The 16,637-nt window shown below is 49.7% G+C and overlaps 1 protein-coding gene across 1 annotated transcript; it reads left to right on the top strand.

Moving 5' to 3' along the window:
- Positions 1-13,181: 13,181 nt before the first annotated feature.
- On the top strand, positions 13,182-14,519 carry LOC124304938 (uncharacterized protein F54H12.2-like). Its single transcript, XM_046763745.1, has one exon. It carries the CDS (start codon positions 13,182-13,184, stop codon positions 14,517-14,519), a length of 1,338 nt encoding a protein of 445 aa, XP_046619701.1.
- The last annotated feature ends 2,118 nt before the right edge of the window (positions 14,520-16,637 follow it).

Here is a 16,637-nt window from a genome sequence, read left to right as displayed (position 1 = left end):
ATTAGGTTTATAACTCGTTTCCCATTCTGAGGGTGGTACAAACAGTTGCAGTTTATCAATGGTGGTATACATAGATGTCGCATGAAAAGAGTATTAACATTATTCTCAAATACACTTGTTTCCAACCGTCACCAACCGCCGAATCAGCTCCACGATTTGAGGTAGGAATTGCGAGTGAATCCATCGGATCGTTTTCTATTTTATCTCTAAATTTCATATGTCTCGACGAATACCCGTTCTCCCGTTAATCAAAGTAGGCTTTAGGGCATGCAAGTTTTTCAACAGGATAAATGACGTCAGCTGTACAACTTTGTTTAATTATGAGAAAACCATGATTATCGCTGTCAATAGATTTGTTTTGCCATATGTAGCAGGCAGCCTCCGCGTTGGGTCCGGATGGCTTCGGTTTATTTTCACCCTGGCTGCGGGTGTCTCACCGCGAACCGCCGCGGAAGGTTTGCGCTAGCGGACCATAGTAAAATTTCGTATACTTAGCTCAAGAAGCGGCGTGGTAACGTATTGTAATAGCATTTGGCCTAAACAAAACCCAACCTGTTGAACTTATGAATAGTTGTGGGCCCGGAGATTTTCTCAGTTAGAAAATCGCGGTGTTCCTGAAAACAACGGATCTGTTTCAATTATTGCCATATTTTTAAAATAATGCAATCGATTAACGATCTCCGTTACGCGGTGGTGAAGGCAGCTAGCCAGGCTAGGAGGGCTAACGCGAGTCTTGTGCGTGTGTGCCCTGTTTTCCGTCGGGAGCTGTTGTTCCGCATGTCACATGCAGAATTGCTTCGGCATTTGCGACAGCTTCTGGCGGTCTGCGGGGCACGGGCCCTGGCGCACCTCCACCGCACCGGTGCGTTGCGGGGTTACGAGTGCCTTAGTGTAGCCGCGAGTGTGAATCGTCAGCGGGATGCCACTCTCTTCGCCGTTGTTCGGGCGCTGATGGCTGAGTACAACGAGCGAAACGGTAAGTTGTTATTTGTGTTGTGCGCAGTGTACGTTTGTGTGGAGTTTGAATTACCGGATCTTCAGAGTGGGGTAAAAAGATAGAAGAAAATATGTAATATGGAAAAATTTAGATCAAGTTTTCCAACTGTTAGAATTCCGCGCGATGCTGGAGGACTCCGCGGAGAATGAGGCGACTCTTTGCGATATCGTCGTCGACGTCGCCGATGAGGCGATTGCGTCGCAAGGAGTAGCGCTGGGGAGGCCCGCCGAGGAGCCGGTTTCTACCGCTCGTGACGGTAAGTCCGGATGATTGTCCGTACGCTGTGGCGTAGCAGGGAGTTGTCGCGTATAAATACGTTGTGCGCGAGTGGTATATCAAAATTTCCTTGTATTAGAATTCATGATGGATGATACCAGCGAGAACGAGGCAGCTCTTCTCGAGGGCTGTGTTGCCTGCGAGGAGTTGGCGCTTGCGGAACAGACAGGGGTGAATGAGACGATGGTGAACGATAGGACCGCCGAGGAGCCGATTTCTGTCGGATCTCGTGACGGTAAGTCCAGATGATTTGTCTGTACGATATGCCGTATATCATGGAGTACCCGTGTGTAAATACGTTGTGCGTGAGCGGTGTTCCAAGAGTTCTAGAAATCTTCATTCACGCGTGTACTGGAGGTTATTGTGTCCGTTGCAGAAATCGATTCATCACAGGCGTCGACCTTAGTGTTGTCACGTCCAGGTCCGTCAGGAGTGTTGGAAATTCAAGGTATATAGGAAAAGTTTGAAAACAAAAATGCAGACCAGGTATTTTGATATGAACTCACGAGCAATTTCTTCTCTGGTGGGGCGGGTAATTAGATCCGGTCGATGCTCATGAGCCGGCGGTAGCAGAAGAAGAAGGAGACAATTATTCTATATCCCCAATGGATGAGGCGATGATATTCTCGTGGCCGCAGACGCCCGAGAGTGGAATATTCACTCAGATGAGCTATACTCCGCCGGCGATGGACGAGGATATTTTCTGGGGGAGCTAATCACGCGGGTACTCTAGGGTGTGCGTTTCTAGTAAAACCGCGAAATTCAACTATACTTGCGGATTGACGACGCTTTACCATGGGGTTTAGTCTTATTTTTGTTTTATATGTACAACAGGGGGTCTTATGCAAACTGTTGGACCGTTTCGCGTGAACGAGGGCGCCAGTACCTCGGGCATACAGATCGGCGCGGGTAGGGCCCGGAGGGCTCCGAGTTACGATTCTGACGTGACATTAGAGTCAGACGATGACGATGCTGATGACGATGACGAGACACAGACAGCTTCCGACGTGACGTTTGAATTCGACGACGATGCTGACGACGACGAGACAGAGAGTGCATACTCTGGAAACATGGGCAGAGAATCGCAGCTGGAGAGTGAAGCTGCGAGCGAGAAGGAGTCAAGTCAGGCACCCGATGACGGGGCTGATTCACTGGGTAACCGTTTCACGGTTATCGGTGAATCAACGAAATTCATTCGTAAATTCGCGGTCACAGGGCGTGAGTTGCGAATGAAGATCGCGGCCCCTGAATCGGGAGTTAATCTAGTGGAGTGGCTGGAGGACGCGTTCAGAGACCTGCATGTGTATGCCGTAGCAACGTGTCGGAGTAGCGACAACATAGGTTTCACGTTCAGCACGGAGAGTTTTAATCATGGTCCTGCGTGGTTATCGTTCCGGCCGGTGAGGGATTCGCGGTACAGTGACCTCTGGAAGTTAGTTTTCAGCGTAGCCCAGAGCGCATCAGAGTTTGACGTCGACAGCGTCTTCACCGTGACGGTACACAGTGTTGGAGTGCCGGAGGGTCGCGGAAAGCCGAAGCCGATCACGCACGCGCGGGTACTTAAAAAATCCGTCGTGCAGATTGTCAACAGCGACGGGTTGTGTTTACCTCGTGCCCTCGTTGTAGCCAAGGCTCACGCCGAGAGAGGCCCGAACCGCAGTGGCGCTCTGCACGAGCATTACGAGATGGTGAGATTCGCTAGGTCCAGTTTCCAGCGTGCAGAAGCGCGTAATCTTGTTGCGAACGCCGGTGTCGAGATTCCGCCAACGGGGTGCACAGTGCATGAAATCGCACAGTTTCAGAACTATCTGGCACGCGAGGGATTCCTCATCACAGTGTACGAGTTGGGAAGGCTAGGTACCGGTGAAGCGGTATTTTACGACGGTACTGCCGTGGTGAGAGCAAACGGAACAGGCGATGTCAGGCACCGATTGAATCTGCTGTATTATCCCGAAGAACAGCATTATTGCCCAATTGTAAATTTAACCGCGGCGGCAGCAGGGGCCTTTTTCTGTCAACCCTGCAATAGGAAATTTAACAACGGGTACGAACACCGATGTTCCGTAAAGTGCCTACAGTGCCTCGCATCGCCACCGTGCAACAGCGAGTCTCGCGAAATCGAGTGTCCCGATTGCAGACGCGTGTTCCGCGGTAACGGTTGTCTGGAGTACCACCGCAGGATCGGCTCTTTCAGTCCGCGTCGCTCCGTTTGTGCAACGCTGCGTATATGCCGGAATTGCGAGCGATTCGTAAATCTTTCGCGGAGGGTACACATTTGTGAAACCCGTTTTTGCGTCACGTGCCGCTGCAACAGACCGTACAATCACTACTGCTTCATGACGCCGCTGAAAGACGCGACAAGACCGAAACGTTACATCTTCATTTTTTATGATTTCGAAACGCAGCAATGCGAGACGGTAGACGGTGACGCGACGACAAACATACATGTGCCGAACTTGTGCGTAGCGCAACAAGTGTGTACGCAATGTATCCACGATCCCGATATATCGAACGGCTGTTCCGCTTGCGGGCTCGTACGTGAGTTCGTTTTCAGGAGGGAACCGGTGAAGGAGTTGGTAGACTTTGCTACTCGGCCCGTTCAGGACTTTGCCCGCATCGTATGCATTGCGCACAATGCAAAAGGTTTTGACGCGCAATTTATACTGCGGCATATGGTTGAGCGGGATGGAAACCCGCCGCAGGTCATCCTAAGCGGCAGTAAGATCATTATGCTCGAAACGGGTCACACCCGATTTCTGGATTCCTTAGCATATATGCCTATGGCATTATCGGCGCTACCGAAGGCTTTTGGACTACCGACTACTTCCGTGAAAGGTGTATTTCCCCACCTTTTCAATACCCCTGAAAACGTGGGTTACGTGGGACCGCTCCCCGCAGCGAAGTTTTACTCTCCGCATACCATGAGTAGCGATGCGCGAGCAGAGTTTTACTCATGGTACAACGAGGCTGTAGCGAACGACCATCTGTTCGACTTTGACGCGGAATTGTTGTCGTACTGTCGGTCGGACGTGGATATTCTGCGACGTGCGTGCGTAGCATTCAGGGACATATTTCTGGAGTGCGGCAGAGTGTGTCCCTTTACCGAGAGCACGACAATTGCCTCGGCTTGTTCGGTGCTGTTCCGTAAAATATTTTTACAACCGGAGCGAATAGGTATCCTGCCACCGGGCGGCTATCGTCTTGCCGACGCCCAGTCTCGTAAGGCTCTGGAGTGGTTGGTCGTGAAAGAGCGCGAGCTGGGTATTGACATCAGGCATGCCGGAAACGGACGTGAGTTTCGGATTCCGGAGACGGATCGCAAGGTGGACGGATACCATGTCGCGGGCGACGGTACGCGACACGTCTACGAGTTTCACGGTTGTTTCTGGCACGGCTGTCGTAAATGTTTACGAATCGACCGCGATAGGCGTAGCGTCAAGGGCGAGACGTTGGACAGGCGCTACGAGGAAACTCGTGCAAAGATCAGGCGTATGCGCGAATTGGGTTACCGCGTGACGGAACAGTGGGAATGCGAGTTTGATCGGAGCTTGAGGGAGAACGAGGAGATGAGGGAGTACGTGGCAACACAACCGCTGATCGCTGGCACTGCCACGAGCGAAGCACTCAATCCGCGTGATGCGTCCTACGGCGGTCGAACGGGGAACACTTCCCGATACTACGAGGTGAAAACAGATGCAACGGGCAACGCGTACGAGGAAATACGATACGTCGATGTTTGCTCGTCGGCCACCCGACGGTCTACGTTGGAGAGGAGCTCTTGACAGGGTCAAGCGGTTGCGACATCACGCGAGTTGAGGGGCTCATCAAGTGCCGAGTTTTACCGCGTCGCAATCTTTATCACCCTGTTTTGCCGGTGCGCATGCATGACAAACTTATGTTTGCCTTGTGCCGCTCATGTTGTCAGAGTTTGAACCAGGACGAGTGTAGACATGATGACGAGGCTGCGCGAGAATTCGAGGGCACGTGGGTGTCGATCGAATTAAAAAAAGCCGTGGAAATGGGATACAAGATCTGGAGCATAAGTGAGATCTGGTCATATACGGTGACATCGTTTGACCCGACTACTCATCAAGGTGGGCATTTCGCCGGCTATATCGACACCTTCCTCAAGATTAGGCAAGAGGCAAGCGGCTGGCCTGCTGAATGCGAGGACGAGCCGGCTCGAATGCGCTGCCTTGATGAGTATGAGCGGGTCGAGGGTATACGGCTAGATCGCGACCGTATTGCTAAGGATCCCGGCATGCGATCAGTTTCCAAATTATGCTTAAATTCGTTTTGGGGCAAGTTCGGGCAACGCGAGAATCTGGTAAAAACAGAGGTTATAAAGACGCGTCAGCAGCTGCTCGAGCTTTTGACCAACCCTGAAGTCGAGGTGTCCGGTTTGCTGCCCGTGAACGACGAAGTGTTGTTGGTCGCACGCGCAACACAGCGTTGAACCGTCAGCGCTGGCAAACGTCGTGATTGCCTCGTACACCACTGCCCAGGCTCGGTTGAAGCTCTTCTCGTTCCTTGAGAAGCTCGATCGGCGCGTGCTCTATTACGACACCGATTCAGTAATTTATACCCGAAACCTCCGAAGGCCAAACGAGTATGAACCTCCCACGGGTAACTTTCTTGGCGACCTGACGGACGAGTTGGCGTCTTACGGCCGTGGGAGTTTTATACGCGCTTTCGTCTCGGGAGGGCCAAAATTCTATGCTTTCATCATTAAACGTCCGAATGGTGAAGAGGTGGAAATTTGCAAGGTGAAAGGCATATCACTGAATCACGCAACGAGCTCGAAAATCAACTTCGAGGCCATCAAGCGGATGGTGGTAGAAGCCGCTGCACCCATTCCCTTGGAGTATCGCGCCATTCGCCGAACGGAACTGCACGCAGTCGTGACGCGCTCCGAGCACAAAACGTGTAAACCGGTGTACGTGAAAAGGCGTTGTTGCCTCACGAGTTTCGATACGCTGCCCTACGGTTATCGCACTGGATGATGACAAAGATCCCGGACTCCGAGCAGTTGCACACCACAGCTTCCGTCTTCTCACTCTGCGGTAGTACAGACACCCGGACGGCAAGCCACGCGCGCGTTTGAGCGACAGATAGATAGACAGACAAACAAATAGACGGACAGACAGAGGACACCGAAGGGATTCTTACCCCAACCGCCTGTTATTCCAACCGGCGAGACGCCAGGCCAACCCATCAGATACTCTCTTGTATGTGTCCCGCCAAACTGTATAAAGGTTAGCACCACGCTTAAACCCTACGCATGAAAAATTGTGAAAAAATCTCGCATTGCTCGTAAAAATTCATCTCGTAAACCGCGGCGGGGCGCGCTGTTTTCAAGCTGATATCACTGCGCGCACGCGTACAAATAAGCTCATGGCGTACGCGCCTCACGCACAATCAGCTCGACCGCGACCGTGCCGATGAGCTCGTACCTGCGCGGTTACGCTTCCGCGTGCGCTTGAATAAGCTCATGGTCAGCGCACGAAGGGAGTGCCGCCGCCGCCGCCGCCGCGAGCAAGCTAGCGTAGTAAAAGAACGTGTTTTCAATTGTTTCAATTTTTTATAGATCCCGCATTATCCCTGGATTCTTCTTCTTCTTCTTCTTCTTCTTCTTCTTCTTCTTCTTCTTCTTCTTCTTCTTCTTCTTCTTCTTCTTCTTCGATGACGGACACACGTTGGAAACATCCGTTTTCGGCCATTGTAGCCGGGCCATCAGAATGCGGTAAATCAAATTTCGTCAAGAACTTTCTGCGTCATGGAACGTCAATGCGCAACACAAGATTTAGTCGTGTGATATGGTACTTTGACGAATGGCAGCCGTTGTACGACGGAGACAAGAGTATAGAGTACCGCGAGGGGTTACCGCAACACGCTGATTACGAGGGTGACAAAAAACCGAAACTTTTGGTAATCGACGATCTGATGCGAGAGGCTTCAAACAATGTCGTCGTTGATCTTTTTACCAAGGTCTATTATCATAAGAACCTCAGCGTTTTCTACATAACACAAAATCTCTTTCACAAGGGCAACGGTCAACGAGATATTTCCCTCAACGCAAACTACATAGTCTTCTTCAAAAATCTACGGGATCGTGCCCAAATTCAACATCTTGCCAGATAGGTGTATCCCGAAGATCCGAGGTTTCTTGAAGAGGCCAATCACGACGCTACCGCAGAGCTACACGGATATCTGCTTTTCGACCTGAAGCAATCCACTCCGGAGAATTGCCGTTTCCGATCAAACATCTTCCCTTCGGACGATAATCACTATGTCTACGTTCCGCGAAAGGATATAAAGGTCACCAATGCGCACCGGGTTCCAGTCGTTCAGCTGTAATGCCTCGAATACGCCGTACCGCGTCCGGTCGCAGAGCTCGTGCCGATTTCACCAAAGCAAACGCAGTAGCGCTGCACGCTCTGCAGAAATTGAACCCGTCGCAGAGATCGGCATTGCTACGCACGGCCGACAATTCGCTGGTAAAGACCATTTGTGAGTGTGCATTGAACACCTTGGAGGGTAACGTAGCACTGTCCAGAATTCAGAAAAATCGTCTGGCACGTCATAAACAGACATTACGGCGGTTGGCCAGCAACCGGGGTACCTGGAAGTCCAAAAAACGTTTTCTTGTTCAACGTGGGAACGGATTTCTCACCCTCTTGCTCGCTCCGTTACTCGGGACTTCAGCTTCCAGCCTCTTCTCCAAGTAGCAAAATGGAACGTACAAAGAAGATGGTTTTAATTCCTATGGAGAATATGGAGAGATTTCAACAACGCGTCAGCGAGGGTATAGCCACTACGCTTTCACCTGGAAATACAACTACCACACGCACCGATCCAAGATTCAAGACTCAACAACGAGATAAAGGACATCTTGAACAAGCCGTCGAAAGACGACGCAGAAAAATGGAAACTCTATCAGCAGGTACTTCAACAATATTTGTTTTTTGCAAACGACGCACGCAAACCCATGAAATGAGACGTTCTCGAGGAAAAGGAGAAGGAGGAAGAGGAGGAGGAGGGAGAAGAAGAAGACGGAAACACAGTCGAAGAATCAATGATATCTCCCACCGTAGCTGCGAGTCCTGGCAACGTTCAAGCGCGCGCAAAGAAAGTCGCGTCAGCGGTACCAAGGAAGTATCGTGCAAAGGCCGAAATGCTAATGCGCGAACTTGGCAGCGTACCGGAACGATTTTCTTGGGATGCCGCAGGAACCGTCTCGTTAGACGGCGTTACAGTTCCCGGCGCAAACATCGTCGACCTGGTCAATCATGCCATGCGATCTAGGAAGTCTGTTACTCCTACAGGGGCTGGTCAGTTTGCACGGTTTCTTCAGACGATCAACGTACCCCGAGAATACGTGGGGAACGATACGCTTTGGAAAGACATACGCACATTCGACGCTCCGGGTTTTCCGACGGTAACATCGCAACAACTATCGACACACACCAGTAGTTCCCCGATGAAGAGACGAAGTTCCGCAAACGTTAAACCCGTAACCAGCCGTTCTCACGACGCAGGATACACTCTACGCAAACGCGCCACCGGAGCAAAATCCGGTTGGAAAACACTTCGGCTGAAGAAAAATGACGACTCTCCTTGAAGAAACGTATTACAATCCCTCGCATACTGCCGGTTACGCGGGAGCACGAATTCTGGAAGATGTTGCACGCGAAAACAACTCTCGCGATTCGGTGAGAAAATGGCTGGCAGCTCAGGATGCCTACACCTTACACAAGCCTGTGCACAGGAAATTTCCGAGAGCAAGGTACAACGTTTCCAACATAGACGTCGTATGGGAAGCTGACGTGGCTGACCTGAGTTCCATGAAGAGCCGCAACGACGGTTTTCGCTATCTCCTGGTGGTCATCGATGTATTGAGCAAGTACGCATGGGTGGTCCCGCTGAAACGAAAGACAGCCGCAACCGTTGCTGAAGGTTTCGAGCAAGTGTTACACACTACGCCGCGTAGACCCGACCTACTGCAAACGGACAAAGGTAAAGAATTTGTCGGGAGTGCTTTTCAGAAGATACTTCGCGACAATGAAATACGATATCGTGTTACTCGTAATCCCGACGTGAAAGCAGCTATCGTGGAGCGATTCAATCGTACACTCAAAGAACGCCTGTGGCGTTACTTCACGCATAAAAAGACGCAACGCTACGTCGATGTTTTGCCACAAATCGTGCAAGCCTACAACAATACAGTTCACTCGAGCATCGGCATGGCGCCGTCGGAAGTGACGCTTCGCAATGCTGCTACAACACGTGCCCACATGGAAAAGCGTTATCCTCCGCGTCCAAATGGCAAACCGAGATTCCATAAGAATGATTTTATACGAATTAGTTAAACCAAGGGAACATTTGAAAAAGGCTACGCGGCAAACTGGAACGAAGAATTATTCAAAATCCGACGAGTGCTTGCACGTTCACCGATAGTGTACGTCTTGGAAGATCTCAACGGCGAAGTAATCGACGGCTTGTTCTACGACCCTGAACTTCAGCGTGTGGAGGGGGAAACACGGGGATGATAAAATAGCGTGTTATTGCAGCATGTCTCGCAGTCGTTGAGTGTTCACCGTTCGACTCGTGCATCAAAGAAAATGTCCCGGGATCAGTTTTACCTAACTTTACTGAGCAACAGCTCGATGCAGTATTTTCCGGAGAATCGGACGTGCTGTTACATTACCCAGTTACCGCGTCAGATTCAACTAACGTGGGATCGGATTTCTCACCCTCTTGCTCGCTCCGTTACTCGGGACTTCAGCTTCCAGCCTCTTCTCCAAGTAGCAAAATGGAACGTACAAAGAAGATGGTTTTAATTCCTATGGAGAATATGGAGAGATTTCAACAACGCGTCAGCGAGGGTATAGCCACTACGCTTTCACCTGGAAATACAACTACCACACGCACCGATCCAAGATTCAAGACTCAACAACGAGATAAAGGACATCTTGAACAAGCCGTCGAAAGACGACGCAGAAAAATGGAAACTCTATCAGCAGGTACTTCAACAATATTTGTTTTTTGCAAACGACGCACGCAAACCCATGAAATGAGACGTTCTCGAGGAAAAGGAGAAGGAGGAAGAGGAGGAGGAGGGAGAAGAAGAAGACGGAAACACAGTCGAAGAATCAATGATATCTCCCACCGTAGCTGCGAGTCCTGGCAACGTTCAAGCGCGCGCAAAGAAAGTCGCGTCAGCGGTACCAAGGAAGTATCGTGCAAAGGCCGAAATGCTAATGCGCGAACTTGGCAGCGTACCGGAACGATTTTCTTGGGATGCCGCAGGAACCGTCTCGTTAGACGGCGTTACAGTTCCCGGCGCAAACATCGTCGACCTGGTCAATCATGCCATGCGATCTAGGAAGTCTGTTACTCCTACAGGGGCTGGTCAGTTTGCACGGTTTCTTCAGACGATCAACGTACCCCGAGAATACGTGGGGAACGATACGCTTTGGAAAGACATACGCACATTCGACGCTCCGGGTTTTCCGACGGTAACATCGCAACAACTATCGACACACACCAGTAGTTCCCCGATGAAGAGACGAAGTTCCGCAAACGTTAAACCCGTAACCAGCCGTTCTCACGACGCAGGATACACTCTACGCAAACGCGCCACCGGAGCAAAATCCGGTTGGAAAACACTTCGGCTGAAGAAAAATGACGACTCTCCTTGAAGAAACGTATTACAATCCCTCGCATACTGCCGGTTACGCGGGAGCACGAATTCTGGAAGATGTTGCACGCGAAAACAACTCTCGCGATTCGGTGAGAAAATGGCTGGCAGCTCAGGATGCCTACACCTTACACAAGCCTGTGCACAGGAAATTTCCGAGAGCAAGGTACAACGTTTCCAACATAGACGTCGTATGGGAAGCTGACGTGGCTGACCTGAGTTCCATGAAGAGCCGCAACGACGGTTTTCGCTATCTCCTGGTGGTCATCGATGTATTGAGCAAGTACGCATGGGTGGTCCCGCTGAAACGAAAGACAGCCGCAACCGTTGCTGAAGGTTTCGAGCAAGTGTTACACACTACGCCGCGTAGACCCGACCTACTGCAAACGGACAAAGGTAAAGAATTTGTCGGGAGTGCTTTTCAGAAGATACTTCGCGACAATGAAATACGATATCGTGTTACTCGTAATCCCGACGTGAAAGCAGCTATCGTGGAGCGATTCAATCGTACACTCAAAGAACGCCTGTGGCGTTACTTCACGCATAAAAAGACGCAACGCTACGTCGATGTTTTGCCACAAATCGTGCAAGCCTACAACAATACAGTTCACTCGAGCATCGGCATGGCGCCGTCGGAAGTGACGCTTCGCAATGCTGCTACAACACGTGCCCACATGGAAAAGCGTTATCCTCCGCGTCCAAATGGCAAACCGAGATTCCATAAGAATGATTTTATACGAATTAGTTAAACCAAGGGAACATTTGAAAAAGGCTACGCGGCAAACTGGAACGAAGAATTATTCAAAATCCGACGAGTGCTTGCACGTTCACCGATAGTGTACGTCTTGGAAGATCTCAACGGCGAAGTAATCGACGGCTTGTTCTACGACCCTGAACTTCAGCGTGTGGAGGGGGAAACACGGGGATGATAAAATAGCGTGTTATTGCAGCATGTCTCGCAGTCGTTGAGTGTTCACCGTTCGACTCGTGCATCAAAGAAAATGTCCCGGGATCAGTTTTACCTAACTTTACTGAGCAACAGCTCGATGCAGTATTTTCCGGAGAATCGGACGTGCTGTTACATTACCCAGTTACCGCGTCAGATTCAACTAACGGGAGACTGGGAAGTCGGGCTGGCCGAAATTCATTATCCACTCACGTTTAAACACCCTCGGGGGTATGCGCCAGTGAAAAATGAAACGATACCCTGTGTCACGCATTACAATTCTCCTGGGGAAGGTGCAGTTGTGGTATCAGATTGCAAGGTATCCGAAACCAACAAATCATCAAGGATCCCCGGCTGCCAGATGTTTATTTATTGCGATCTGGTGGAGCCACGTATCGTTGGAGATGTTTACGCCCCGCTGTTACGAGTCATTCAAACATGCGGCAAAGGCAATATCTTACAAGGCGAATCAGAGATGAAAACACTATCGCCACTGTACTACGTACCAGTGATGCTCACGAACTTTCAAACCATCGAGATCGATATAAGAGATCAATTCGGTAGTCCAGCACCATTCACGAGTGGGACACTGACGGTAACGCTGCATTTTAGACGCGTTCAGTAATTGACTGGAATCACAGGAGTCGCTCAGCAAAAGAGAGAGGGAAAACATACCAGGTACGACATGGCTCATTATATACAACATTACGAAAATCAGCTCGGCGGTGGAGGCATTGAGACGGTTTACCGAGCAGCACCGCATCAACGCGGGCACGGAATCGGCAGCATCTTGGGAGGCCTGTTTCGTCGAATACTACCTCTGCTGTCCAGTGGTGCTCGCGCGGTCGGAAGAGAAGCACTACGTGCAGGGATAAACGTCATGACAGACGTAAGAAACGACACTCCGTTCAAACAGGCAGTCAAGAGTCGTTTCATAGAATCAGGACACAAATTGAAAAGAGCTGCTGAAGAAAACATTGATAAACTCATGAAGGGCAGCGGTTATAAAAGCCGAGCCGGCGGATTAGCGCGTCAGTCAAACATTGCCCGCGTCAACAGACTTGTCGGCGCGCACCGAGCAGCTGGTACTACGAGAAAAATTAGACGAAGGTCGAAAAAGAAAACATCGGTCAAGATACCCAAGCGTGCCGGAACCGTCAAGAAAACTAAGCGGAAAAAGTGTTGTAAAAAACGGGACCTTACAGACATATTCGGACCCCGGTAAGTCCACGCGCCGCTTGTCTTCAATCTAAACATCAACAATGGCCTTTCTGCACGCGCACTCGGGTGAGTGTATGAAGTCGGAACTGGATTTGTTTTCTCTACCACCAACGCAGACGTCTATTGAGGCTGGTCAATGGGTAACCTACAAGCCCGTATCATCTCTAACCGACGATTCCCCGATTGAATTTGTTGTACCTGGAAACGGTAATGAGTACATCGATTTGGCACACACTATGCTTAGCGTACGAGTGAAGCTACAACCGTCTACTCCTACCTCACCGGCAGGTGAAGGCAACGCGGCTACTCCGCATGCCGCTCCGGTAAACAATCTGCTTCACTCGATGTTCAATCAAGTCGATATATTCTTCAATCAAAAACTAGTCTCACCAGCCAACAACTCTTACGCCTATCGAGCATATATAGAGACTCTACTGAATTACGCACCCCCCGCCAAAAAATCCCATCTTTCTTCGGCTCTATGGTATGACAGCGAGGATGGTGTATCGGATGTATACGACGCCGACGCCGTCGGTGCTGACCGAGGTTTCATCGAACGCAAACGGATCATGAGCAATGCACGTACCGTTGATCTGATTGGACATCTGCACTGTGACGTATTTAATCAAGACAAATTTTTAATCAACGGTGTGGAACTGCGTCTTCGACTTGTGAGATCAAGAGACAGTTTTTGCATCATGGAAGCCGAAAATCGCCACAAGCTGCACATACTGGAAACTTCACTGCTCGTTCGCCGAATGAAGATCAGCCCTGGAATCTTGTTAGCGCACACACGGACGCTAGCCAAAGGTACGGCAAAATATCCCGTAACCAGAGTCGAGGTGAAGTCTTTCACCATACACGCAGGAGTACAGGCAGAAACACTGGACGATGTCATACTCGGACAACTACCGAAACGAGTGATAATCGGTTTTGTCAGAAATAAAGCCTTCAACGGCGACAGACAGCGCAATCCGTTTAATTTTCAAAACTACTCTTTGAATTCCCTATCGTTGTACGTCGACGGGGTGCAAGTCCCATCGAAGCCGCTACAGATGAGTTTTGGCAAAGACGATCTCTACGTGGACGCTTATCACACCCTCTTCTCCGGTACGGGGATTCATTTTCTGAACGAAGGAAACGGTATCGACCGGCAGCAGTTCGCTAAAGGAAATTGTCTGTTGGCTTTTGACCTAACCCCCGATCTCTCGGCCAACTGTACATCGCACTGGTCGCTCATCAAACATGGAACTCTCAGGGTCGAAGTGCGGTTCGACGATGCTCTCAAAGAAACTGTGAATTGCCCAGTGTACGCTGAATTTGATAATCTTATTGAAGTTGATGCTACACGTCAGGTCATTAGAGATTTTTCGGGCTAAGAAAGAGAGGGAGATCACGCCCCTCCTATCACGACCGCTTCCATGACATACCAGGTAGTGTTTTCCGTTAGAGAAAGAGAGAGAGAGAACACTGTGACTACACCACGCCAACGTCTTCAAGGGGAGCAACAGACCGGCTGGAGACACCCGATAAACAAAAATTGAGACGGGGATTGTAACACAAGGCTGTATATAAACACCCGTAACTACGGTGCCGAGCCAGTCAGCATTCAAACTACCTCACTGCAGGTTCGCTCTTCCAGCTCTCTATTCGTTCGACTACATTCTTTCAAGTTCAAGTATGGATTACTGGATTACGTGATAGATATTCAAGGATTTCGAAATATCTATGGTAAATTTATACCGAAAGAGGTGGCAGTCGTCACCATCGATCACCGCTACTCGGAGCATTGGTTAATAGAACCGCCATATCCCTTCACGGATCTGCCGCTCAAAGAACGTGGCGTGAACAATTACGTAACCTGCTACCATCATGGCATCGAGTGGTTTGAAGGTGATATCTCGCTGGTTCAATTAGACGTTAACCTCCGAGAAATCGCACGTAACGCTCATCGAATCTTTGCCCGTGGACACGGTAAATGTAAATATATTGAAAGTAGTACCGCGCGTCAAGTATTCAACTTGGAGGACATCGATTGCCCGGCGTTCGACAAATTGGAACGGTCTTCGGTATGGTGCTTCTTCCACGGCGTTAAGAAGTAGGAATTTTTCAAATGTGCGATGAACAACGCACTCAAACTGAAGAAATGGATCAACAATAACGATATTCTAACTAAATACGATTATACAGAAGCATTGTCAGCCAGTAAGCCCAAAATCACCGGAGAGGAGAGTTCGACTAGTAATCAGCCACTGCAGGTACCAAAAAGAAATTTCACGCTACAAGCAGTAATACCAGAGTCAGTCGCTTCACTGAAAATCTCTCCTGATCCGTCTGCGCCTACGTCAGACGGCGAAGTTACCGTTCCCTACGAAATACTTACTACTGCGATTGACTCACATACCTCCTCACAATCTTCTACGAGTGGTATGATTATCTCCGATAACGAGGGCGAAGAAGAAGAAGAAGGAGAAGAAGACGAGGTACAAAATGGACAGTCTACACATATGGAGCGCGATGCCGGCGATTCCGAACGGGAACACCGGGGTTTTTGCAGCGGATCAGATACCCCTCATCTGGACACGCCCGACAGCCTTTGTGTCAAACACGGATGATCACACACGCCCCGGTAGTCACTGGGTGGCATTTTTCGTCAGTTCCTCCGGACACGGTACATACTTCGACAGCTTCGGATTACCACCATTCATCCCTCACCATAAGCGGACTTTACGAAGAAATTGCAGACGATACGACTGGAACGACAGACAGCTTCAAAGCCTCACTTCTGATGTATGTGGACAATTTTGTATTATGTTTATGCACTTTATGGCTGCTGGTTTTTCTCTGCGGGATTTTCTCAATATATTTACTCCTAACCTCGAAAGAAACGATCGTATCGCAGAATTATTCCACAACCGAATAGCCCATGTCACAAAACGCAAAACTAACACCATCAATTCAAATCACATTTATCCTATAAGTTGTCTTCAATGTTGTACCTCTAAGAATTGTAATGTTGCTGATTATAAGGCTGATAAATAAACAACCTTGATAACATATCTTGTGTAATTATAAGAACATTGTAATTATCATTTATTCGTTATCTGTAATAACCATGTATGTATTTGCACCTGTGTTAACCGAATAAACCTGCGAGGATGAGATTTGATTTTTCTACGCAATCCACCATTGAGTTCTGGTTCCTCACCCACCCGCCCTGATCCTCGTACATCTAAGTATGCCTATAGTCTTGCATTAAGAAAGAGAGAGAGTGCCCAGGTCTATATTTTCCAAGCGCACGTAAACCTTAGGATAAACACTGACGGCTGGGTAAGGTCAGTGACACGAGCACCCGGCACAGAGAGCAGGGATGGAGAAAGAACGAGAGCCGGGGTGGAGGACCTGTAACCCCAAACGTCCAAGTCGCAGAGTTCGCTTCGTGAACGGAGGTAGCGGGGCCAGATGGGTAGGTGGCCCCAAAATCGGCCGCACGGCCA

Source organism: Neodiprion virginianus, chromosome 5, assembly GCF_021901495.1.
Source record: "Neodiprion virginianus isolate iyNeoVirg1 chromosome 5, iyNeoVirg1.1, whole genome shotgun sequence".
In the NCBI taxonomy this organism is placed as follows: domain Eukaryota; kingdom Metazoa; phylum Arthropoda; class Insecta; order Hymenoptera; family Diprionidae; genus Neodiprion; species Neodiprion virginianus.
The sequence above is the reverse complement of the archived record's forward strand: the minus strand, read 5'-3'. Positions and strand labels throughout refer to the sequence as shown.

Bases quoted from the DNA above. Each gene is read 5' to 3' on its own strand.
- LOC124304938 (XM_046763745.1), top strand. From the start codon at position 13,182: ATGGCCTTTCTGCACGCGCACTCGGGTGAGTGTATGAAGTCGGAACTG.